This window comes from Schistocerca nitens, chromosome 2 (genome assembly GCF_023898315.1).
Source record: "Schistocerca nitens isolate TAMUIC-IGC-003100 chromosome 2, iqSchNite1.1, whole genome shotgun sequence".
Taxonomy (NCBI): Eukaryota; Metazoa; Arthropoda; class Insecta; order Orthoptera; family Acrididae; genus Schistocerca; species Schistocerca nitens.
The window spans coordinates 489,668,909-489,695,909 of NC_064615.1; the positions used below are offsets into that span (position 1 = coordinate 489,668,909).

Below are 27,001 nucleotides of genomic sequence, written 5' to 3' on the forward strand. Positions count from 1 at the left end.
AGCCACGGGTCGTAACACATCTGAAATGTAGCGTCCACTGTTCAAAGTGCCGTCAATGCGAACAAGAGGTGAACGAGACGTGTAACCAATGGCACCCCATACCATCACGCCGGGTGTTGCGCCAGTATGGCGATGACGAATACACGCTTCCTATGTGCGTTCACCGCGAAGTCGCCAAACACGGATGCGACCATCATGAAGCTGTAAATAGAAACCTGTTTCATCCGAAAAAAATGACGTTTTGCCATTCGTGCACTCGGGTTCGTCTTTGAGTACACCATCGCAGGCGCTCCTGTCTGTGATGCAGCGTCAAGGGTAACCGCAGCCATGGTCTCCGAGCTGATAGTCCATGCTTCACGTCGTCGAACTGTTCGTGCAGATGGTTGTTATCTTGCAAACGTCGCCATCTGTTGACTCAGGGATCGAGACGTGGTTGCACGATCAGTTACAGCCATGCGGATAAGATGCCTGTCATCTCGACTGCTAGTGATACGAGGCCGTTGGGATCCAGCACGGCGTTCAGTATTACCCTCCTGAACCCACCGATTCCATATTCTGCGGACAGTCATTGGATCTCGACCAATGCGAGCAGCAATGTCGCGATACGATAAACCGCAATCGCGATAGACTACAATCCGACGTTTATCAAAGTCGGAAACGTGATGGTACGCATTTCTTCTCCTTACACGAGGCATTACAACAACGTTTCACCAGGCAAAGCCGGTCAACTATTGTTTGTGTATGAGAAATCCGTTGGAAATTTTCCTCACGTCAGCAGGTTGTAGGTGTCGCCACCGGCGCCAACCTTGTGTGAATGCTCTGTAAAGCTTATCATTTGCATATCACAGTATCTTCTTCCTGTCGGTTAAATTTCGCGTCTGTAGCACGTAATCTTCGTGGTGTAGCAATTAAAATGGCCAGTAGTGTATTTTTCAAGCATTCTCCTTTGCATCTTGGCCACAAAAGAAGGCGTTCATGATTGACTTTCTTAGTTGCTGATCACTTCCCGTTTGAGTAGTCATGATCCACGAAACTGTTTTGTCCCCAGCATTTTGTCCAGAGCTGCGGTGACATCGTCAGAGGTACTCCTGATTCTGCTTAGGTTTTTCGCCCGATTGCAAGTCACAGTAGAATCAGGAGCACCTCTGGGGATCCAGGACTAGCCCTGAACGAAACATCAAGAACAAAACAGTTTCATGGACCATCATCATACAACCTGAAAGTCACAAACAGCTGACTGCAATTTCCCACTGGTCTGGTCTACAAGTAAACTGAAGTGTACCGCTTGCTTTTCCTATGACTGATCTTGTGTGGTCATTGCATTTCATATCCCCACAGATTTGCACACCCAGGTATTTGTATCAGTTGAATGATTATAATTGTGACTCATTGATTTTGTAATCATAAACACCAAGATTTTTTTCGTTTTGCGAAGTGCACAGTTTTACTTTTGTGAACATTCAAAGAAAGTTGCCAAACCTTGAACCATTCAGGAATTTTACAAGGGTCTGACAACTTTTTTCAGATACAAGTAGGGCTTCATTACAGGCCACTGCATCATCTACAAGAAGACTGAGGTTAAAGATTAATGTTGTCTGCCAGGTCTTTAATATGCAACATGAACAGCAACAGAATTTCCTGATGACATGCCTGAAGTTATCCCTATATCTGTCAAAGACTTTTTATCCTAGGTAATAGGTGGCGTCCCCTGTGCCAATAAGGTCTCAATCCAGCAAAACATTTCATATGATACCCCACAGAGTCAAATTTTATTAATAAGCGTTGATGTAGTACTGAGTCAAATGTTTTTTTGGAAGTCGCGAAATATTGCATCTATATTTTTGCCTTGATCAAAAAGAATTGGGTTTCACGTGACTGATGTCTCAAGAATCCATGTTTATTGGCATGGAGGGAGTCATCACATTTGAGTTCAAAATATGTTCTAAATTTCAACAAGTGGACGTTAGTGATATTCTACAGTAGTTTCCTGTATCACTTCTGGTGCCCTTATTGTAGACAAGTGTGACCTGTGGCCCGGTGCCTTGAATTCAACTGATCTGAAATTTATCAGTTATTTTTGAGACACAAAAAACAGCTCTTTTTCTTTATCTGCGAGGATAACACTTAATTTTATTCCTCTTCTATTTTTTTAAAAAAAAGGCAAATGGAATCAATGGAGACAGCACACAGCTTCATAAACTAATGGTATCTTTTCAGTATAATCTCCGTCTTTCAGCCTACGTATAAAGGTGTTAATGTTTATGTGATAAGAATAACTGCCTCTGTTCCTATTGCTAGGGAACAGGCTCCACATCCTCAAAGCGGTGACAATAATGATGTTCCCATAGATTGTACAGTTACCTTATCCTCAAACACCTTAAGTCACCTCACATTTCTGTTAATCCACAGATGATTAAAAATCGTTATACGTGAATACCAGAATTTGCCCATGAACTCAACGCCCCTTTCATGTAGCTGTTTCATTACAAAAATACCATAAAGAACAGTAATTGGTCAGATGAGTAGTGTGCTCCTCTGACGATCACATGAAAGGCACACGTTTTGTTGCTGTCAGTTGCTGTGTGCTGCCGTGTGATGATGGAGTGAACCACAGGCAGAGGCACCCTGCTGAAGGAAGCCTATGTCAGTGTGAGTAGGATTGTAGTAGTGAGAGGACAGAGTCTTATTTGTGTGTCGTGAAATATGTGCAAAGAATTGATAAAATTAATAACTAGCATAGTATGTCAAGGGAGAGAGAAATACAAGAGTACTGCAACTAAAATAATGTAGAAGTATGGACATTACTTCAGTGTTCAACGAAGTGTTTAATGTGATTGATCAAGGTTGTGCAATCGGTACAAGTTTTGTATGTTAATGGTGCACAGAAGCAGAACAGTAATTTACAACTCCTAAAAAGGCTAACCGATGGTTTCTTCCTTAATTTAATCATCTTCCCACAAAAATTAGTGCAATTAAAATTTACGACGACGCTACCGTATGGTGCACGCAGTCAGCCACAGTTCGCGGTTTTGATGCGTGTAAAGTAAAGCAAATTATTGGTATGCTCTGGAAGCCATACCTTCAAGTATAGAAGAAAGATCAAGACACACTTTAACATAAAAACTATGGTGTTCAGTACTGAAGAATAGATATTGCTTGTGGCATATTCTTTCGTAGACATTTCCTTTTGCAGTCAGATTGGATAATGTAAAAATCTAAACGTTGAGCAAATATAAAGTAAAAATGATATTTGTAGGGTCATAAACAGTAGTAAACAGTTCTTATTTTACAGAATAAACAATCAAAAGTAACGCAATTTATCGATTATACACGATTTGCAGTAATGACTTCGTATCTCAGAACTGTAGGGATAGTATTATGTTATTTTCCGATGGTACTGGACAGGGAATAGATGGCAGGTTAGGCAAACTGTTTCAGTTTCGCAGTCTTAGCAGTTTCTTGGGCAATCTGGGTCTAGCACTGTCATGCAAAAGTTCCAGGATTTGAATAAATGAACTAAGGGAGAACGTGCCTAAGGTTCCTTCAGAGTGGTCATTCATTACGCCCAAATCAGTCCCTTTTCTACAAGATGCATGAAAGCCACATGCTTTTAATCCCAAAGATTACTTTTCTTCGCTTTTTCTGCACAGTATTTAGATACTTATTTATTGCAGCTTTCTGCCAGATTAAAATTGTATGCCAGACCAGCGTTCGATCCTGGGACCTTTGCCTTTGGTGGGAAAGTGCTCTACTGACAGAGCTGTTCAAATACGACTAGCTAGCCCTTCTCACAGCTTTACTTCCTCTTCTCTTAGCTTCCAACTCTCATTCAAGTTCTCTTGTATGTCTTATTCTTACTTGAATATTGCTCTTCAGTTTGGAATACTTATTTATGTATTCATTTATTCTAATGACAACATTTTGTGACATAATTCCAACAACCAACTCTTCTATTCATTTTCAGATCAATAAATGTTCCATCTCTCGTTACAAAGCTGCTTAATAACTCATCTCATTCGATTCTGAAGCGATATAAGAAGTTGATAATTATTTGCTTCTTTATTCCTGTTGATCAATATTTGTGTTGCTCATTGTGAATAACCCAGATCACTAATAATAGCACTCATTGTAGCAATGTAACACATGCGATACACTACTGTCCACCCGAACTGTTCACAGATTCTATCTCAACCTACTCTCCATTGCACACCTTAATGGTGGCAATTATCTCAAACATTACAGTGCTGTAAACAGAACACGCAGATACAGTAACTGTTGGGACAAAGCCAGTTCTGATGCATTTTGTTTGTGTGAGTTGCATACATTCAGGAGTAAACATACATTCAGAGGCAAATTACAACCCTCCCCTTAATAGACTATTATGATAACTGATTTATGACTCTTTCTGAGAAACCCATAACCCTCCCCCTCCCCCACATATCAGGGAAATCCTCAATCCCACTCTCGTCCTTGCTGATAAGAGCACACTTTTGATATCAAATTAATTGGCTAATTAATTAAATTGATCATTTAAATACCCCCTCCCCCTCTGGAAAATTCCCCAACCCTCCCCACGGCCCCCTACCCACTTCTCCCCTCTCCTCCCCATCTGGAAATTGTCAGGAAGAACATTCAGTCTGTGCTGGAGAGGAAGGATCTCACGACATAAAATTCAAATCAATGTCAATAATTTATTGTTCAATTCAATTTGAATATTCTTTATTTAATCAGTTTTAGGAAGAAAAGGCTCTCCCCCATGGGCAGAGCTCATGTCTGCACCCTCTGCCTCCGCTTCCATGATGTAATACCTCCAATCACCGATAAATAGAAACAAGTGTGATACTTTAGCCACCATTTTGGATCACTCACGTGTGTGTCTGTCATCAGGGCGCCGCTGCACCAGGAAGGGCGTATCAGCACACCACAGAGGTTGAAAACCGCTCAATGCTCTAATTACAGATCACGATACTAAAGACTACTGACCACGGACCAGAAGTCGGTGTCCACTGATATTCAATACTCTCCCTCAAGTGGCTACTTCCTGTTGTAACGTTTGCGCCTCAAACCTGTAGACCAAGGGGATATGCCTACCCGCCCAACAGACCGCCATTTGATCTCGAAGCCCCCAAACAAATCATCAGGTGGCAGCATTCCTTTGATCGGGAAATTGCAGACTCAATTCCTGTCTCTGTCTCTCTCAAGTGGCTATTTCCTGTTTGTGTGTACACATGCATGAACCAACATGTCCAAACACGCAGAATACCGTGTTCTTATTGGCTAGAACGGGGACAAATGGAGAGCTGGCGCTACTGCGATATCAAAAATGGCGAGGAATAGCCCATTTGCACCCCCCCCCCCCCCCTATCAAACTAACTTTTTAAAAATTGACAGGAATCAAACAGATCATTTAAAACACTCACCACCACCTTACAGTCATTCTTCTATGCAATCAAATATATTTTCAACGTTTAACAACTAAACACAAACATTTTGCAAGTAAAGTAATTAAATTAGTGCCATAAGTAAATCGTAGCGCTAAATGTATCCAAGGTTTTGTATGTACTGATGTTTGGGAACACAAGGACCCTCCTCCATCACAATGTTTACACCTTTTGCTGAAAATATCTGGCAAAAAAACTTCCCACCACATGCACTCATGATAGTAAAGTGCGCCATCTGCTGACTGCGAGGGAGCCACAGCCATGCAAGCCAGAAGAAGACTAGAGACAACCACCTGCATTGGCCACGCCATCAGTTATGTGAACATCTCCAGCTGTACCAGACGCTCAGAAGCTGAAGACACTGTCACTGTGACTGCATGGCAGTCAACTGATAATTTTAGATGGAGGAACAATAGTTAAGTGCAAACACTCACCATACTGAATCTTCTCATGCACACACACGTTTGCTTCTGTCACGGCTCAGCCAGCATACTTGTTACTTTGCTATTCAGGCATCCAGGGGGAATCGTGACTGCCATCACCAGGCCTGCGGGCAAGAGCTGACAGGTCTGAGCATTCTTTGTACCAACTGGTCACATGAACTAAGCCACAGTTTCCGGTCAGCCAAAGCCTTGTGTCCACTCATGCCACTGGCTGCATCACACTCTGAGACAAGCAGGTGTGGCTTGGAAATATAGTTCTAATTGCAATTTCACACCCGACATAGAGTCTACCCAGTTTAAAATATCCACTTTACCCAACCAGAAATGGGAATTTTGTTGTCCATACACCTCACCTCATTGGAAATGTAGATTCCTCACTTATACAAGGTGAGTCACCTAACATTACCGCTGGATATATTTCGTAAACCACAACAAATACTGACGAATCGATTCCACAGACCGAACGTGAGGAGAGGGGCTAGTGTAATTGGTTAATACAAACCATTAAAAAAAAGCACGGACGTATGTTTTTAACACAAACCTATGTTTTTTTAAATGGAACCCCGTTAGTTTTGTTAGCACATCTGAACATATAAACAAATACGTAATCAGTGCCGTTTGTTGCATTGTAAAATGTTAATTACATCCAGAGATATTGTAACCTAAAGTTGACGCTTCAGTACCACTCCTCCGCTGTTCGATCGTGTGTATCGGAGAGCACCGAATTACGTAGGGATCCAAAGGGAACGGTGATGGACCTTAGGTACAGAAGAGATTGGAACAGCACATTACGTCCACATGCTAACACCTTTTTATTGGTCTTTTTCACTGACGCACATGTACATTACCATGAGGGGTGAGGTACACGTACACACGTGGTTTCCGTTTTCAACTACGGAGTGGAATAGGGTGTGTCCCGACATGTCAGGCCAATAGATGTTCAATATGGTGGCCATCATTTGCTGCACACAATTGCAATCTGTGGCGTAATGAATGTCGTACACGCCGCAGTACATCTGGTGTAATGTCGCCGCAGGCTGCCACAATACGTTGTTTCATATCCTCTGGGGTTGTAGGCACATCACGGTACACATTCTCCTTTAACGTACCCCACAGAAAGAAGTCCAGAGGTGTAAGATCAGGAGAACGGGCTGGCCAATTTATGCGTCCTCCACGTCCTACAAAACGCCCGTCGAACATCCTGTCAAGGATCAGCCTAGTGTTAATTGCGGAATGTGCAGGTGCACCATCATACTGATACCGCATACGTCAACGCGTTTCCAGCGGGACATTTTCGAGCAACGTTGGCAGATCATTCTGTAGAAACGCGATGTATGTTGCAGCTGTTTGGGCCCCTGCAATGAAGTGAGGACCAACGAGGTAGTCGCCAATGATTCCGCACCATACATTTACAGTCCACGGTCGCTGTCGCACTACCTGTCTGAGCCAGCGAGGAGTGTCCACGGACCAGTAATGCATGTTCCGTAGATTCACTGCCCCGTGGTTTGTGAAACCCGCTTCATCGGTAAACAGGTAGAACTGCAACGCATTCTCTGTTAATGCCCATTGACAGAATTGCACTCGATGATTAAAGTCATCACCTTGTAATTGCTGATGTAACGACACATGAAACGGGTGAAAGCGGTGACGATGGAGTATGCGCATGACACTACTTTGACTCAGTCCATCTGCTCTCGCAATGTCCCGTGTACTCATGTGTGGGTTCATGGCAACAGCAGCTAACACACCAACTGCACCCGCTTCTCCTGTGACGGGCCTGTTACGGACCCGTTTGCGTGCTACGACCATACCTGTTGCATACAGTAGATGTTTTGCAATGTGCGGCACGTTGGGTGCTCTCTGTCCGGGTACCGTTCTGCATACACCCTGCAGGCTTCAGCTGCATTTCGTCGCCATAGATGAGTATCATCTCCGCCTTTTCAGAGTTCGAATACACCATGGTCACAGTTCCTACAACACTACACTATCACAGACGTCTGGTAACACGGTGTACTACAGTTGGTCTGCGTGCGGAGACGAATGAAGAATAACAATAGCAGCAAGCGCTACATGCGGACACTGCGACAGCTAGACCAAACCACAACTGTGCACTACAGCCACACTCGTAAACACGGTCGTCACCGTAAACATGTCCCTGCAGATGCTGCTCGCCGACCGTGGCCCGTGTTTGTTACAACACGCAACTGAACGTCGGTGGTTTCAAGCGTCAACTTTAGGTTACAATATCTCTGGATGTAATTAACATTTTACAATGCAACAAACGGCACTGATTACGTATTTGTTTATATGTTCAGATGTGCTAACAAAACTAACGTGGTTCCATTTTAAAAAACGTAGGTTTGTGTTAAAAAACATACTTCCGTGCATTTGTGTATGGTTTGTATTAAACAATTACACTAGCCCCTCTCCTTACGTTCGGTCTGTGGAATCGGTTGTCAGTATTTGATGTGGTTTACGAAATATATCCAGCGGTAACGTTAGGTGACCCACCCTGTATATGACTTATTTTCGATGACAGATGCAGTCAGAACATACACGCATTTTCACATAGCTAAAGTATCGTTACTTGTGAAAATCCTGCACATCAGAATGGCATAGGTTATATTTCATCTAAGTATTCTCTCATCAGGTAAAAAAGAATCTTTTCTTGTCATTTTAATATCTGTTACGTCCTGCATCACAGGACTAGGATATTGAAGTAATTTTTGACCCATGATGCAGTGCTAAGAGCGTGTTCTATTTCTGTCACAGAATGCCCCCTCACATTCAAACTATCTTAAAGTATCCAAATGCCTCATCACCTAAGAAGACTTTTAAGGCAGCAGCACACGGGAATTGTATATATCATATACTTATATGGATATGGTGTCTGTTCTTTTGGAGATGTCCGAAAGAACAGACACCATATCCATATAAGTATATAGTTCTGGCGATACCGGCCATGAACTTCTGCTTCTGTGCGCATGCACACACATTCCCCGAACTCGTACAGGACTTGGAAGAATGTCTTCCACGAGTAATGAGTGTGTTGGGGTGGGATACTACGAATGTAGTGTGTGGACAAACAGGATGAGAATGTGAGTCTCGCGGGAGGCGTGCGCGAAATAGTCCCTGCAGTTGCAATATCACCTGTGCCCTCGGTGGCTCAGATGGATAGAACGTCTGCCACGTAAGCAGGAGATCCCGGGTTCGAGTCCCGGTCGAGGCACACATTTTCTCCTGTCCCCGTTGATCTATATCAACGCCCGTGCGCAGCTGACGGTATTAGTATAATTCTAATTTCATTGTACATATCAGGTTAATGCAGGGTGATTCAAAAAGAATACCACAACTTTAGGAATTTAAAACTCTGCAACGACAAAAGGCAGAGCTAAGCACTATCTGTCGGCGAATTAAGGGAGCTATAAAGTTTCATTTAGTTGTACATTTGTTCGCTTGAGGCGCTGTTGACTAGGCGTCAGCGTCAGTTGATGCTAAGATGGCGACCGCTCAACAGAAAGCTTTTTGTGTTATTGAGTACGGCAGAAGTGAATCGACGACAGTTGTTCAGCGTGCATTTCGAACGAAGTATGGTGTTAAACCTCCTGATAGGTGGTGTATTAAACGTTGGTATAAACAGTTTACAGAGAATGGGTGTTTGTGCAAAGGGAAAAGTTCTGGACGGCCGAGAACGAGTGATGAAAATGTAGCACGCATCCAGCAAGCATTTGTTCGCAGCCCAGGAAAATCGACTCGCAGAGCTAGCAGAGAGCTGCAAATTCCACAATCAACTGTATGGAGAGTCCTACGAAAAAGGTTAGTTATGAAACCTGAACGTCAACTACCCGAGGCGATGGATCGGCCGCCAGGCAGCCCATGACAGAGCACTTCATCACTGGCCTCCAAGAAGCCCTGATCTTACCCCCTGCGATTTTTTCTTATGTGGGTATGTTAAGGATATGGTGTTTCGGCCACCTCTCCCAGCCACCATTGATGATTTGAAACGAGAAATAACAGCAGCTTTCCAAACTGTTACGCCTGATATGCTACAGAGAGTGTGGAACGAGTTGGAGTATCGGGTTGATATTGCTCGTGTGTCTGGAGGGGGCCATATTGAACATCTCTGAACTTGTTTTTGAGTGAAAAAAAACCTTTTTAAATACTCTTTGTAATGATGTATAACAGAAGGTTATATTATGTTTCTTTCATTAAATACACATTTTTAAAGTTGTGGTATTCTTTTTGAATCACCCTGTACTTTGTACCACTTTATAAATTTGGTAATATAGCTGATTACAATGGTCATCTCTCCCTGTGTAAGTGGGAAATTGAAGTTTCGTGAAAAGATCTCACTGCAACGAAAAAACACCTGATCACCACTCATATCCTGGTACTCTTGCTCTAGCCTGCACTCTCCCAGCGGCACGTCCTTTATATCAAACTGATTGACTAATTAATTAACGAGAGTCCCTCTGCACAGTGAGTATTTTTTTCATGCAGTCGGATTACACTCGCCAGGTAACCTTTACAGACTCTTCTGTGACGTCCCTGAGGGCTTCCCATAAGCTAGGCTGTCACTTCTTCTGATACGAAAATTGGGGGTAACCATCGTCAAATAGCTGAAGATATCCAACGCTAATCATGTTGTGTCTGTTAGTTGCCTTACCTAGATGGTGAAAGTAGGTCACTTAGAATTCTAGTGTATTGCTCCCAAACTAATCCTGTTGAGACCTGTTGGTCTATGGGAGGAGGGGGGGGGGGCAGTAGGACGTTTACTTTCTCCACCCTCACAATGCCTCCAGCCCCGTCTGCCACGGTCAACAACCTTCATGTTCAAGCAGCTACTGCCGCCACCACTAAACGTGTATGAGCCTGCAGACTTGGATTTCCCTCAGAATGTAGCTCTGTAGAAGCATGCCTATTGGCTCCCGCCAAATTACTGGCTGGATGCTTCGAGAACTCAAACGAGATTCGCTAGGGGGAAGATAATGTTCTTCTTGAGGAACACTATCGAGAAAACTTAAAGAATCGACATTTGAAGCTGTCTGCAGAAGGATTCCGCTGCCGCCAACATTGATTTCGCTTAAGGACCAAGAAGATAAGATATGGGAAATTAGCACTCATATGGAGGGATATGGTCAGTCCTTTCTCGATCGCTGTATTTGCGAGTGGAACAGGAAAGGGAATGACTAGTAGTGGTACAGGACACCACCGCCACACACCACACAATGGCTTGCAAAGTAAGCATATAGATAGATGGAAATTTAGACTACCTATTAACATGTCCCTCTACCCATTTATAGGCACACAAAACTCATGGAAGAATGTTGTCTCGTATTTAAACAGGAAACAAAAAGACGGAACTTCTACTGATTGTATCTCGATAAAAATCTTCATATTAGCCCCTAATTTTCTCATTTCAGGCACTTCACGGGACACATATGAGGGATTGTAATATGTGTGACCACAATACCAACAAGGAGCAGTACATAGCTTACGTCTCGACCTCCCTTTCATCAGAGTAGTCTTCGCTATATTGCATTTGAATCCATTTGATTTTCGCGAGGAAGAGATACAGGACAGTGGCAGTGGCAGGGATGGGGCTGGAAGTGTGGATAAGAGTGTGAAACATCCTACAGCCCCCCGCCCCCCAAAGACAGGTCTCAGTAGGATTAGTTTGGGAGCAGTATACCAGGATTCTAAGTGACTTAATGCCACCAGCTTGATAAGGCAACTAACAGACACTATGTTTAGCGTTGAAAATCTTCAGCTATTTGATGGCAGTTACTACCCACTGCATAAAAAAATTAGTCACCATCCAGAGGGACTCTCATGATAAATTTAATTAATCAGTCAATCAATTTGATATCAATGACATGCCACCGGGTGTGAGGAAGCGAGGGCGAGGGTACCAGGATTTGATTCGTAAGTTGGAGCAGTAACCAGGATTTTTTTCATCTCAGTGAGACTTTCAATGATATTTCTATTTCTCCCTACACAAACAGAGGTGACCATCGTAATCAGCTCCTGGACGACAGACACACAGGTGGGTGACCCAACACTGCGGCTAATATCGCACTTCATTCCATTCCTAGGTGTTTGCAGTTATTACATCATGGGAAGTGGGGGTGGAGGGTGCAGGCGTGAGCTCTACCCAAGTGGGGAGCCCTGTCCCCTGAAACTGATTAAATAAGTAATAAGCAAATTGAATTGAACAATGTATTATTGATATCGATTTGAATGTCATGTTGTGAGGTTCTTCCCCTCCAGTACAGACTGTCTTTTTCCCACCAGTTTCCAGATGAGGGAGGGGAGGGAAATTAGGGGAGGAGAGGGGAGGGCAGAGGGATTTTCCAGAGGGGTAATTAAGAGATCAATTTAATTAATTAGTCAGTTAATTTGCTATCAAAATGTGCTCGTATTGCTGAAGGGGAGGGTGGGGTTGAGGATTTCTCAGAGAGCTAGGGAAGGGGGAGGGAAGTGGTTTCTCAGAAGAATGGATTATCTTCAGGGGGTCAGAAATCAACCCCCAAGGGGTCATAAATCAATCAGCACAACAATAGGTTACAGAGAGGGGTATAATTTAACCCTGAATGTATGCTTGCCTCTGAACATATGCAATCAGCACAAACAAAACGCGCCAGAACTGGCTTTGTCCCAGTATTGCTGTGTTAAATAAGGTTAGTCAGAATGCACTAAAGTCAGTTTATTCTTGTATGTCTCTCACACAAAGAGCACTGGACACATAGTGAAACACAGTCACTGAAATTGCTGCTGATATCAAATACTGCGTTGGTGACGTGTCCAGGCGCTGCGTTTAGTTGAGGAGAAGTAAAGGTATGGAGACTACCGCCGGTATAGCGGCCGCTAAAGGCAAAGGGATGGCACTTCTGGATGAGAAGGCAGAAACAAACCACCCAGCAGATACCACAGAATTACATAGTGAAACACTGATGTGCTTAAATATGTGTGTGGCGACTAAAAGTATGAGCGAATGAAGTCATATCTCAGGCCTTACTACAGGGACTGAAATTCATTAACATTACCACCTAAAAAAGCAGAAGAAGAACTCGACAGTATCTACATAACAAACAATTTACACTTATTTTTCCGTGTTTCAGGCGAATCCCATGGTGGTTGCTTTAGTAATAAGGCCACAGCCAAGTCTTTCCTCAGTGCTTGACCAGTAGGTATTTCTCTGTGGCCACGACGTCCTAGAAAACAAATCAGTACCGTTTTCCTACTGATTTATATGTTGCGTAAAATATTTTAGCCTATTCTTTTCTGTAACTTTTGAAAGTTTAGGGCCTATGTACCTAATATCACTCTTTAACATGGTATCAGAGCTGCTGCAAACATTTTTCATACCTCGCTTGCTAGGTGGATGGTACTTTCTTACACTGCACATGTAGGAGTGTAACGCGCTCAGACTGCGTGAGTTACCTGTATGATGTCGCTGGTGTAGTTCTCTGCTCGCTCCCACATTCCCAGCCTCACTGCTGGGTACCCAGTGCCTAAGAACGGACCTGCAACACAAAAGCACGTGGTCGGCGGATGTGAATTGTATGGCAAACAACTGGCACAACTGGCGCTTCCTTAATGTCACGTAATCATTAATGTGTTGTTAGACGTAAATTACCCTGATGATATAACTGAAAACTTTTCTAGTGTATGACTTCTCTGAATCATGAAATACAGACACACACGATTCAGAAATGAAGAGGCTGTAACACACAGGCCTCGGACTATATCGATTATGACTGGGTTACCACTCTGGAAATTGACGAATAAGCAAATTGGCGAATTGTAATTCTGATCATCTAATGAACCGAAACTGCATTCACACAATAACGCGGGTTTTTTTTTCTTTTTAGTTGATTTAGTGTTCACTTTTGTCATCTTTCTCGTGCTACTTAAGTTGTTTACGTATGTTATGCACTAAAAGCGTATAGCTAGATTCACAACGAAACATTGTACCTAAGCATTTTGAAATCAATGATTTTTTGTACTTACACTATATGATCAAAAGTATCCGGACACTTGGCTGAAAAAGACTTACAAGATCGTGGCACCCTCCATCGGTAATGCTGTAATTCAATATGGTGTTGGCCCATCCTTAGCCTTGATGACAGCTTACACTCTCGCAGGCATACGTTCAATCAGGTGCTGGAAGGTTTTTTCGGAAAATGGTAGCCCATTCTTCACGGAGTGCTGCACTGAGGAGGTATCGATGTCGGTCGGTGAAGCCTTGCACGAAGTCGGCGTTCCAAAACATCTCAAAGGTATTCAATAGGATTCGGTTCCATTCCAGGCATTTTATTGTCGCGTAACCACTCCACCAAGGGCAGTGCATTATGAACAGGTGTTCGGTCGTGTTAAAAGAGGCAATCGCCATCCCAGAATCGCTCTACCACAGAGGGAAGCAAGAAGGTGCTTAAAACATCAATGTAGGCCTTTGCAGTGATAGTGCCACGCAAAACAAGGCGTGCAAGGCGAATTTTACTTTTGGCACTATACATTCTGGCAGACGACGTTCACCGGGCATTCGCCATACCCACACCCTGCCATCGGATCGCTACATTGTGTACCGTGATTCGTCACTCCACACAACTTTTATCCACTGTTTAATTGTCCAATGTTTACGCTCCTTACACCAAGCGAGGCGTCGTTATACATTTACCTGCGTGATGTGTAGTTTATGAGCATCCGCTCGACCATGAAATCCAAGTTTTCTCGCCTCCCGCCTGTCTATCATAGTTTTTGCCGTGGATCCTGATGCAGTTTGGAATTCCTGTGTGATGGTCTGGATAGATGTGTGCCTATTACCCATTACGACCCTCTTCCACTGTCGGCGGTCTCTGTCAGTCAACAGACGAGGTCGGCCTGTACGTTTTAGTGCTGTACGTGTCTCTTCACGTTTCCACTTCACTATCACATCGGAAACAGTGTACCTAGGGATGTTTAGGAGTGTGGAAACGTCGCTTACAGACGTATGACCCAAGTGACACCGAATCATCTGACCACGTTCGAAGTCCGTGAGTTCCGCAGAGCGCCCCATTCTGCTCTCTCACGATGTCTAATGACTACTGAGGTCGCTGATATGCAGTATCTGGCAGTAGGTGGCAGCAGAATGCACCTTATATGAAAAACGTATGTATTTGGTTATGTCTGCATACTTTTGATCACATAGTGTACATTATACACTCAAAGTAGTCAGTGTGTTGATACATGTTGCGAAAACATTACTGTTACGAACTATGAGGAATGAAAAAAGGATGTTATTAAATTACTTGAGATAAGAGAGTGAAGGTATAAAACTAGTAATTTCATCTGGCGAATTAGATGTGAGAATGGCTGAGAAAAGTAAAATAATAACATATGTACGTATTTATGGAATATACGGTCGTTACTTGGGTGAAGATACGTATTAGAAACGAAATGCACAGCCGGCTTTAGTTGTCTGGCTAAGGTCCCGAATGTCTAAAGTCAGCTCGCAACAATATGTAAAATAAATATAATTGTGAAACATTAATACTGTGTATATGAAGGTACAACAAATACCATTGATGACGGTGCAGCTCCTCTAGAATGAATATCAACGCCTGTTTGCTGCTAGGCTGTCGATTTAATTGTTGTTGTTGTTGTGGTCTTCAGTCCTGAGACTGGTTTGATGCAGCTCTCCATGCTACTCTATCCTGTGCAAGCTTCTTCATTTCCCAGTACCTACTGCAACCTACATCCTTCGGAATCTGCTTGGTGTATTCATCTCTTGGTCTCCCTCTACGATTTTTACCATCCACGCTGCCCTCCAATACTAAATTGGTGATCCCTTGATGTCTCAGAACATGTCCTACCAACCGATCCCTTCTTCTAGTCAAGTTGTGCCACGAACTTCTCTTCTCCCCAATCCTACTCAACACCGCCTCATTAGTTATGTGATCTACCCATCTAATCTTCAGCATTCTTCTGTAGCACCACATTTCGAAAGCTTCTATTCTCTTCTTGACTAAACTGTTTATCGTCCATGTTTCACTTCCATACATGGCTACACTCCATACAAATACTTTCAGAAACGACTTCCTGACACTTAAATCGATACTCGATGTTAACAAATTTCTCTTCTTCAGACACGCTTTCCTTGCCATTGCCAGTCTACATTTCATATCCTCTCTACTTCGACCATCATCAGTTATTTTGCTCCCAAATAGCAAAACTCGTCTACTACTTTAAGTGTCTCATTTCCTAATCTAATACCCTCAACATCACCCGACTTAATTCGACTACATTCCATTATCCTTGTTTTGCTTTTGTTGATGTTCATCTTATATCCTCCCTTCAAGACACCATCCATTCCGTTCAACTGCTCTTCCAAGTCCTTTGCTGTCTCTGGCAGAATTACAATGTCATTGGCGAACCTCAAAGTTTTTATTTCTTCTCCATGGATTTTAATACCTACACCGAGTTTTTCTTTTGTTTCCTTCACTGCTTCCTCAATATAAAGATTGAATAACATCGGGGATAGGCTACAACCCTGTCTCACTCCCTTCCCAACCACTGCTTCCCTTTCATGTCCCTCGACTCTTATAACTGCCATCTGGTTTTTGTACGAATTGTAAATAGCCTTTCGCTCCCTGTATTCTACCCCTGCCACCTTCAGAATTTGAAAGAGGGTATTCCAGTCAACATTGTCAAAAGCTTTCTCTAAGTCTACAAATGCTAGAAACGTAGGTTTGCCTTTCCTTAATCTAGCTTCTAAGATAAGCCGTAGGGTCAGTATTGCCTCACGTGTTCCAATATTTCTACGGAATTCAATCTGATCTTCCCCAAGGTCGGCTTCTACTAGTTTTTCGATTCGTCTGTAAAGAATTCGCGTTAGTATTTTGCAGCCGTGACTTATTAACCTGATAGTTCGGTAATTTTCACATCTGTCAACACCTGATTTCATTGGGATTGGGATTGTTATATTCTTCTTGAAATATTAGGGTATTTCGCCTGTCTCATGCATCTTGCTCACCAGATGGTAGAGTTTTGTCAGGACTGGCTCTCCCAAGGCCGTCAGTAGTTCTAATGGAATGTTGTCTACTCCGGGGGCGTTGTTTCGACTCAGGTCTTCCAGTGCTCTGTCGAACTCTTCACGCAGTATCATATCTCCCATTTCATCTTCATCTAGATCCTCTTCCAATTCCATAATATCGTCCTCAAGTACATCGCCCTTGTATAGACCCTCTATATACTCCTTCCACCTTTCTGCTTTCCCTTCTTTGCTTGGAATTGGGTTCCCATCTGAGCACTTGATATTCATACAAGTGGTTGGTTGTCTTTTCTCCAAAGGTCTCTTTAATTTTCCTGTAGGCAGTATCTATCTTACCCCTAGTGAGATAAGCCTCTACATCCCTAAATTTATCGTCTAGCCATCCTTGCTTAGCCATTTTGCACTTCCTGTCGATCTCATTTTTGAGACGTTTGTATTCCTTTTTGTCTGCTTCATTTACTGCATTTTTATATTTTCTCCTTTCATCAATTAAATTCAATATTTCTTCTGTTACCCAAGGATTTCTACTAGCCTTCGTCTTTTTACCTACTTGATCCTCTGCTGCCTTCACTGCTTCATCCCTCAAGGCTACCCATTCTTATACTACTGTATTTCTTTCCCCCATTCCTGCCATTTGTTCTCTTACTCTCTCCCTGAAACACTGTACAACCTCTGTTTTAGTCAGTTTATCCAGGTCCCATCTCCTTAAATTCCCACCTTTTTGCAGTTTTTTCAGTTTTAATCCACAGTTCGTAACCAATAGATTGTGGTCAGAGTCCACATCTGCCCCTGGAAATGTCCTACAATTTAAAACCTGATTCCTAAATCTCTGTCTTACTATCATATAATTTCTCTGAAACCTTCCAGTATCTCCAGGCCTCTTCCATGTATACAACCTTCTTTCGTGATTCTTGAACTAAGTGTTAGCTATGATTAATTTATGCTCCGTGCAAAATTCTACCAGGCAGCTTCCTCTTTCATTCCTTACCCCCATTCCATATTCATCTACTACGTTTCCTTCTCTCCCTTTACCTTCTACCGAATTCCAGTCACCCATGACTATTAAATTTTCGTCTCCCTTCACTATCTGAATAATTTCTTTTATTTCATCATACATTTCTTCAATTTCTTCGTCATCTGCAGAGCTAGTTGGCATATAAACTTGTACTACTGTAGTAGGCGTGGGCTTCGTGTCTATCTTGGCCACAATAATGCGTTCACTATGCTGTTTGTAGTAGCTTACCCGCATTCCTATTTTTTTATTCATTATTAAACCTAGTCCTGCATTACCCCTATTTGACTTTGTATTTATAACCCTGTATTCGCCTGACCAAAAGTCTTGTTCCTCCTGCCACCGAACTTCACTAATTCCCACTATATCTAACTTTAACCTATCCATTTCCCTTTTTAAATTTTCTAACCTACCTGCCCGATTAAGGGACCTGACATTCCACGCTCCGATCCGTAGAACGCCAGTTTTCTTTCTCCTGATAACGACGTCCTCTTCAGTAGTCCCCGCCCGGAGATCTGAATGGGGGACTATTTTACCTCCGAAATCTTTTACCCAAGAGGACGCCATCATCATTAACCATACAGTAAAGCTGCATGCCCTCGGGAAAAATTACGGCTGTAGTTTCCCCTTGCTTTCAACCGTTCGCAGTACCAGCACAGCAAGGCCGTTTTGGTTAGTGTTACAAGACCAGGTCAGTCAATCATCCAGACTGTTGCCCCTGCAACTTCTGAAAAGGCATATGCCCCTCTTCAGGAACCACGCGTTTGTCTGTCCTCTCAACAGATACCCCTCCGTTGTGGTTGCACCTACGGTACGGCTATCTGTATCGCTGAGGCACGCAAGCCTCCCTACCAACGGCAACGTCCATGGTTCACGGGGGGGGGGGGGGTCGATTTAATTATCATTTCATTAATACTGTGTATTTCAGTTATAAATAATAGTAGCTTTGACCTTTTGAGTGATTCGTATTACTGACACATTGTTACAATAGTAGTAACGCAACATTTCCAGCATTCAAAGAGGAAGTGCATCTTTTGAAATGAGATGGTCAGACTGTTTGGTATGTCACTTGGATAAGATTAACAATTGAGAAAGTAGCTGAACCACTAACGGCGAGATCCATGCCTGTCTCCACAGATTCAGAGTACACCTAATTCTGCTCATGGCAGCACAGAAAGTAGTCCAGGTAACAAATATGGTTATCGTGATCAGCGTCTAAACCCTAAGCAAGTCAAACACTCTTTCTTATCATAAGTTGTTCATTGATACGTAATGAAGTGACCCTCTTAGTCTAGAAACGCCAGTTCCTCGCACTTTTTCTAGGGTTCAGTGCTTCCATGTGCGAAAACGGAACCCCTATAGGATCCCTTTGTGGTCCGTCTATCTGTCTATGCCCGACAGTTAAGAAACTTTTTTCTCAGGAAAGTTGAAATTTATGTCACACATTAAGGCTTGTGCTCCCATGAAACTGTAAAAATTTTATGCTTGTAAGTCACTTCAGTCAAAAGATACGGCCAATTATGTCACATATTTATGATACTCGAAAACTCACTCACCAAAATCTATTAGGATGCTTCTCGTGGACGCAGAGTCATGAAATTTGACAAGAAGCAAGGTTTCACACTACAAGTACAGGAAAAAATTTCTGGAAATTATGAATTTCTTATGAAAAAAAATATTGTTTGTTATTTCTTATCAGACTGACTGTCTATTTGGCTGTCAGTTTAGACCCCTTTTCCTCCGGAACAGGTAGACGTATCAATACTATGATCAATGGTCTCTTATCAGTACAAGAACTGCAAGCTTCTAGTTCAATGCCACCAAAAGATACGGCAATTTATACCTTAAATATCTTCACTCGAAAACTCACTCATCAAAACTTACGCGAGAGGAGGGATCCTGCGACGATGTGGTGCCTTTTCCAACTGGCGATCAGCTGAGCTTTGTCAGCAGACGTCCTAGGCCATTCCATTTTACTGATTACCTCTACATGGTCGAACAAGAGCACAGAGTTCGGAGCGTGTCATCGTATATTACAGAGCTGAAGACCTGAATCCAGCTCCAAAATGTTGACTGTAGGGCTAGACGAAAGGTTGGTGGATACTGTCGCGGTATTGCTAAGACCTCAAATTAGTTTCGACAGGTGTAAGAGAGGTTTGACTTGCGTTTATGATAAGGGTCCAAAACATGACTGACCTACCTCCATACTGAACCCATGGGGCTCTATGCCTGACTCATGATATGATACTTGGCCTCATCGGCACTCTTTTACGGGTATCACCAGGCAATCTCTGTTGGAAACGAGAACCAACCTTCAAGAGATCCAGGTATAGAAAGAAATCCACCGTGTAGGTGGATGTCAGATGTCGACCTGCGCTTCTTAGTACTCCATAATTAATTGTCCTTAGGATGAATTAAAAAAAGTTCGAAACTGGTTGTACAACAAAATAAAAAAGTGCCGTAGACTGTGTCTATCTCTCTATACGTCTGAACTGGTCACGATACCCCGCGTCTTCAACTATGAAATTGATCCAGGTTTCATTCCAGATGTTTTCTCGCCCACCTTCCTTTTGTACCATGGTGTTGAGGGGAGGGAGAGTTATAGTGTTGTTCGTAGTGAATGCCAACAGACGAAATTGACCATGCTGTTACCGTGGAAATGGTTACGTACTGTCTACGTTCTCGTTGTTTCCTTCCAAAGGAAAGGTGCAGTTCTGTCGCATTCTCTTCCGGGTACTTGTGGGCTGTAATCTGTGGGTAGCGGTTACCAGCTGGTGTTGCTGACTATGAGTAACCACTACAAGGCAGACCTTTAGCTTTCTATGCCTCATAATGGCGGTGGACTGTTCAACTGACGATGCTATGTTGTACCGCGATTTGTTGTTAATGTCCTGTAAAGACTATTCTTCTTATGGTAAAGTGAAAATGCGATCAGAGCTTCAAATGATCATTCGAGACATGTTGGCTTACTGGAAAGTGCACACAGGCCGTGATATCTCCTTCATGACTGAAGACACGGCATGTTCGATTGAGAAACACTGATAATCTAGCTTTACTTTCACCTCCATTATACAGCTGGATGTTCTTAGCGATTTCTTGCTGTCAAAAAAACTATTGACAAAGGGATTTCAGACAAAAAGAAACTATGCAAGACATGTGGGTGGTTGAAAATATTTTTGAGCCCGTTTATTTGGCGTCGGTTTAAGAAACGCCAATACCTGCGACTACGAGGATCATTTCAAAAGTCCTGCACACTGCCCATGCGCGACCGTTACGGTGGCGTGACAATGTTAAAATTCATATCAACTGTGAGCGAGAATTTAGGCGTGACCGTCGTATATGAGTTTGCTGCTTTGCATGGATGTATCGTGTGTAATTTAGTTTTAAAATGGCAGCCGAAACCGAGTTAGGTGGGATTACACGTAGTGATCAGCGTTCCTAAATCAAAATCGAATGCCCACGTGGAAAGGACCAAACGGGAATTTACAGCGGTTTTAGAGACGTGTGTGGGAATAGTTTAGTGGATCTTAGAACATTTCTACGGTGGTCTGCTCGTTTTTCGTGGAGATGGGGTAAACACTGAGGACGACCCAACAAGTGCAATGCCATCAGTTGCAACAGACTATACCTCTCAGGTTATTTTTAATGAGATTTTGAGACAGCATCGACGAAAAACATGTGAGCAAATTTCAAATGAGACCGGAATGTCTGCCATTTCAGTTTGCAGAAACATAACTGAAAAGTTAAAGGTGCGAAAAGTTGTTGCCAGATGGGTTCCCCACGATCAGAGTGAAGAGCACAAATCAGGTTGCAGAAGAATTACTTCAGCGTCGTCGAACAGTTTGTGAAAAGGACTGGTGCACTTATGCAACCTGGATACGACATTTTGAGTCAGAACTGAATGGAAATGTTCTGACTCTCTACGTCCAAAAAATTCCACTGGCAACAATCAAAGGTTAAACTGATGAAGATGTTTGCGTATGACATGAATGGAGTCACAGCTACAAATAGAGTGCTCCTGGGGACGTCTCTTACAGGCACGTACTGCAAGCTGTTTCTACAACATCTTTTGTGTCCGAAAATTCGTCAAAGAGGGCCTTACATGCTTGCAGCTGATGTCCACATTTTGCACGATAATGCAAGACCGCATATTGCCCTACCAGTGAGAAAAGCGCTCGATAAATGTCGGTAGAAAATACTTTCCGACTCACCACACAATCCTGATACGAGTCCATCAAACCTTGCTTTGATTCCCAAATTGAAGGAACAACTCCGTGGAAGACGTTTAGATACACTATATCATCAAAAGTATCCGGACACCTCAGAAAACATACGTTTTTCATACTAGGTGCATTGTGTTGCCATCTACTGCAGGTAGCCTAATCCATACCAACGATCTCAGTAGTCGTTAGACATCATGAGAGAGCAGAATAGGGCGCTCCGCGAAACTCACGGACTTCGAACGTGATCAGGTGATGGGGTGTCACTTGTGTCATATACTTTTACGCGAGATTTCCACACTTCTAAACATCCATATCTCCACTGTTTCCGATATAATAGTGAAGTGGAAACCTGAAGGGACACGTACAGCACAAAAGCGTACAGGCCGACCTCGTCTGTCGACTGACGGAGACCACCGACAATTGAAGAGGGTCGTACTGTATAATAGGCAGACATCTATCCAGACCATCACACAGGAATTTCAAAGTGCATCAGGATCCACTGAACGTACTTGACAGTTAGGCGGGAGGTGAGGAAACATGGATTTCATGGTCGAGCGGCTGCTCATAAGCCACACATCAAGCCGGTAAATGCCTAACGACGCCTCGCTTGGTGTAAGGAGCGTAAACACTGGACGATTGAACAGCGGAAAAACGTTGTGTGGAGTGACGAATCACGATACACAATGTGGCGATCCGATGGCAGGCTGTGGGTATGGCGAATGCCCGGTGAACGTCTTCTGCCAGCGTGTGTAGTGCCATCAGTAAAATTCAGATGCGGTGGTATTACGGTGTGGTCGTGTTTTTCATGGAGGGGGCTGGCACCCTTTATTGTTTTGCGTGTCACTATCACAGCACAAGCCTACACTAATGTTTTAAGTACCTTCTTGCTTCCCACTGTTGAAGAGCAATTCGGGGATGGTAATTGCATCTTTCAACACGTTCGAGCACCTGTTCATAATGCACGGCCTGTGGCGGAGTGGTTACACGACAATAACCCTGCAATGGGCTGGCTTGCACAGAGTCCTGACGTGAATCCTATAGAACACCTTTGGGTTGGTTTGGAACACCGACTTCGTGCCAGGCCTCACCGACCGACATCGATACCTTTCCTCAGTGTAGCACTGGGTGAAGAATGGGCTGCCATTCCCCTAGAAACCTTCCAGCACCTGACTGAACGTATGCCTGCGAGAGTGGATGCTGTCATCAAGGCTAAGGGTCAGCCAGGTATCCGAATACTTTTGATCACATAGTGTACAACTGATGACGGATTCAGAGACGTGACCTGAGTAATCAGGGAGCTAGTTAAAAGGCCCTATCCCGAATAAAGAAGTTGTCAAATGTTGGTAAGCTGTCATAAGAAAGAATGGAGGCTTGTAAGGTAGTTTGTAAACTAATTTTTTCTTCAATTCTGTCTTACAGTGTGCAGCAATTTGAAAGCTATTTCAAGTATAGAACGATTAGCATACGACAGGGCGATAACTAGAGCCGCACGGGGTAGCCGCGTGGACTAGGGGGCCTTGTCACGGTTCGCGCAGCTGCCCCCGTCGGAAGTTCGAGTCCTCCCTCGGGCATGGGTGTGTGAGTTGTCCTTATCGTAAGTTAGATTAAGTAATGTGTAAGCCTAGGGACCGATGACCTGCGCTGTTTGGTCCCACAAGAACTTACAGCAAATTTCAGAAAATTTCCGGAGATAACCAGACTCCGAAACCTAGAATGTTGACTATCAGGTGAAAGCAGGCATTTAAGAGATGTAGCGCGTTCGCTGACAGTACAATAGTGCCGGCGCACTTACCGTAGCAGGCTTCCGTGTAGAGGATAAAGAGGCCGCTGTGGTTCCGGTGCAGGTCGTCCAGCACGGCGGGGTCGGTCTCGCTATCCCCGTACCAGTGCACCGCCACGCCGCTCGCCAGACGCTCTGCAGCCTTGCTCTCCAGTATCTGCGGGCCAAGCGCACGTTTCTGACACACTCCCGTAACACACCGTTCATCGTGACACAATAATGATGTTGAAGCTGCAGTGAGCTAAACGTCAGGAAGATCCAAGCGACACAGTTGCTCATTCTCTGCATCGCTCACCACTGCAGTGGAAAAGCCCGCTATGCTGCAAGATGGCCTTGTATGGTAAAGACTGGCGAACGGGCAATGGAGGTGATGTTAGAGTCCAGAAGCCGAGTTGGCATCTGAGGGGTACAGTATCCGACGAAAAATGAAAATAAATTAAAAAGCAATGAGATATGCTACACTACTGGCCATTAAAATTGCTATACTACGAAGATGACGTACTACACACGCAAAATTTAACCGACAGGAAGAAGATGCTGTGATATGCAAATGACTAGCTTTTCAGAGCATTCACACAAGGTTGGCGCCGGTGGCGACACCTACAACGTGCTGACATGAGGAAAGTTTCCAATCGATTTCTCATACACAAACAGCAGTTGACCGGCGTTGCCTGGTGAATTCGTTGTTGTGATGCCTCGTGTAAGGAGGAGAAATGCGTACCATCACGTTTCCGACCTTGATAAAGGCATCTTATCCGCATGGCTGTAACGGATCGTGCAACCACGTCTCGATCCCTGAGTCAACAGATGGGGACGTTTGCAAGATAACAACCATCTGCACAAACAGTTCGACGACGTTTGCAGTAGCATGGACTATCAGCTCGGAGACCACGGCTGCGGTTACCTTTGACGCTGTATCACAGACAGGAGCGCCTGCGATGGTGTACTCAACGACGAACCTGAGTGACGAATGGCAAAACGTCATTTTTTCGGATGAATCTAGTTTCTGTTTACAGTATCAACCTCTTGTTCGCATTGACGGCACTTTGAACAGTGGACGTTACATTTCAGATGTGTTACGACCCGTGCCTCTACCCTTCATTCGATCCCTGCGAAACCCTAGATTTCAGCAGGATAATGCACGACCGCATGTTGCAGGTCCTGTACGGGCCTTTCTGGATACAGAAAATGTTCGACTGCTGCCCTGGCCAGCTCATTTTCCATATCTCTCACCAATTCAAAACGTCTGGTCAATGGTGGCCGAGCAACTGGCTCGTCACAATACGCCAGTCACTACTCTTGATGAAATGTCGTATCGTGTTGAAGCTGCGTGGGCAGCTGTGCCTGTACACGCCATCCAAGCTCTGTTTGACTCAATGCCCAGGCGTATAAAGGCCGTTATTACGGCCAGAGGTGGTTGTTCTGGGTACTGATTTCTCAGGATCTATGCACCCAAATTGCGTGAAAATATAATCACATGTCAGTTCTAGTACAATATATTTATTCAATGAATACCCGTTTCTGATCTGCATTTCCCCTTGTTGTAGAAATTTTAATGGCCAGTAGGGTAGTATCTGTTACGAAATCAAAAGAGATAATACAAAAAAAAACATAGCAAAACATGTAGTGCAAAATTGCCGCTAACAGTATGTATGCAGAAAATATAATAAGGAACATATAGCGATGAGCCAAAACATTTTGACCCCCTGCTTAATAGCATGTTGTTCTACTTTTCAAACACAGTATAACAGAAATCCTGCTCGGCATTGGATTTACAAGTCCCCACATCGCACAGGTCAAGCAATTCCCGCAAATTACGGGATGTTGGTTTACGGGCAAGCAGCTGGCGTCCGATATGTGTTCCAATGGCTACAGATGAAGCACATTTGCTGGCCAAGACATCAACGTGAACTCACTATAATGCCTCTCGACCCACTGTAGCACCATTCTGCATCTACAACACGGCCAGTTATCCTGCTGGAATATGTCATCGCTGTATAGAGAGACTTCAACCATGAAGCGAAGCAGGCGGTCCGCAGTATTGTTCACGTAGTTGACTGCTGTCACGATGCCTTCGATGGCCACCACAGATCCCACGGAAGCCTGACTCAACGTACCCAAAGCATAATTCTGCCCTCACCGGCATGCATCTGTGACGCGGTGCAGCCATTCGCCTAGATGACGGCGTGTAAGGACCCAACCATTGACCTGGTGTAACAAGAAATGCGATTCATTCAACAGGCGACACGTTCCTATTGATCCATGCCGAAAACTCAGTGAAGCTGTGTACACTGTAATCATAATTGACGTTGTCGTTGGCTCAACACGGGAATAAGTAGGGGTCATATGGTGTGGAGGTCCATGTTCAACGATGTTCTTTGAACGGCGCGCTACGAAACACTTGTGCCTGCACCAGAGCGGTACTCTGTCGTCAGACCTGACACAGGTCGCTGCCTACCCTGTATTACATAGTGCGGGATTCTCCGGCCTGTACCTTTTATGATGAGACGTGGTCGTCCAATACCTTACGGCCTACTCGTTAGTTCACCATACTTCAACCACTTTCCACTGGTGCTCACGACAGTACTACGCAAACAGTCGACCAGCTACGCCATTTCTGAGGTTCCCGTTTCCAGCCGCAGCGCCACAACAAAGTGTCCTTCGTCAAAACCGCTTATATTAGAGGATTTCCGCATTTGCGGCCCGTATCTTCGCTATAATGACTGCCCATTCGTCTTTTTTCCGCTTACATTCTTTCCTTGCTGCGTCACGTGCTCGCAGGGGCGATTCTAGAAGACGGTCGAAGAGGGGCAAGGAGGGGAGGGCTAATGGGGGGGGGAGGGTGGTTGAGGGAATGGAATATCGCTTAACGAAAGGAGAGCTGGGGTCCTCCACTGACAAATTGGTAAAATTTGGTTTTGCCTAAAGTAGTTTTTGGTAAGACTTTTGGAGTTCAGGGTAAAAAATGTGTATTAATAAATAATAATACGCCCATTTTAAATTAAATTATATTTATTAGTTTAGATAGTAAGCTATTTGTCTGCTCTTATTCTTTTGGAAAAATGTTTTT

The 27,001-nt window shown here is 43.8% G+C and overlaps 1 protein-coding gene, 1 non-coding gene and 1 pseudogene across 2 annotated transcripts in view; 2 read left to right on the forward strand and 1 right to left on the reverse strand.

The window, feature by feature from the left end:
* Positions 1–27,001, reverse strand: part of LOC126236432 (lysosomal acid glucosylceramidase-like) — a 143,702-nt gene that overhangs the window by 23,363 nt on the left and 93,338 nt on the right. Inside the window, exons 7-8 of the mRNA XM_049945735.1 lie at positions 23,944–24,088; positions 13,328–13,410 (exon numbers count right to left, since the gene is read on the reverse strand). Of these exons, the coding sequence (XP_049801692.1) occupies positions 13,328–13,410; positions 23,944–24,088 (228 nt within the window). The remainder of the gene's footprint in view (positions 1–13,327; positions 13,411–23,943; positions 24,089–27,001) is intronic.
* Positions 8,509–8,681, forward strand: LOC126237706 (U2 spliceosomal RNA; annotated as a pseudogene).
* Trnat-cgu (transfer RNA threonine (anticodon CGU)) lies at positions 9,039–9,113 on the forward strand. The gene has a single exon. It is a non-coding gene; the product is annotated as a tRNA-Thr (tRNA).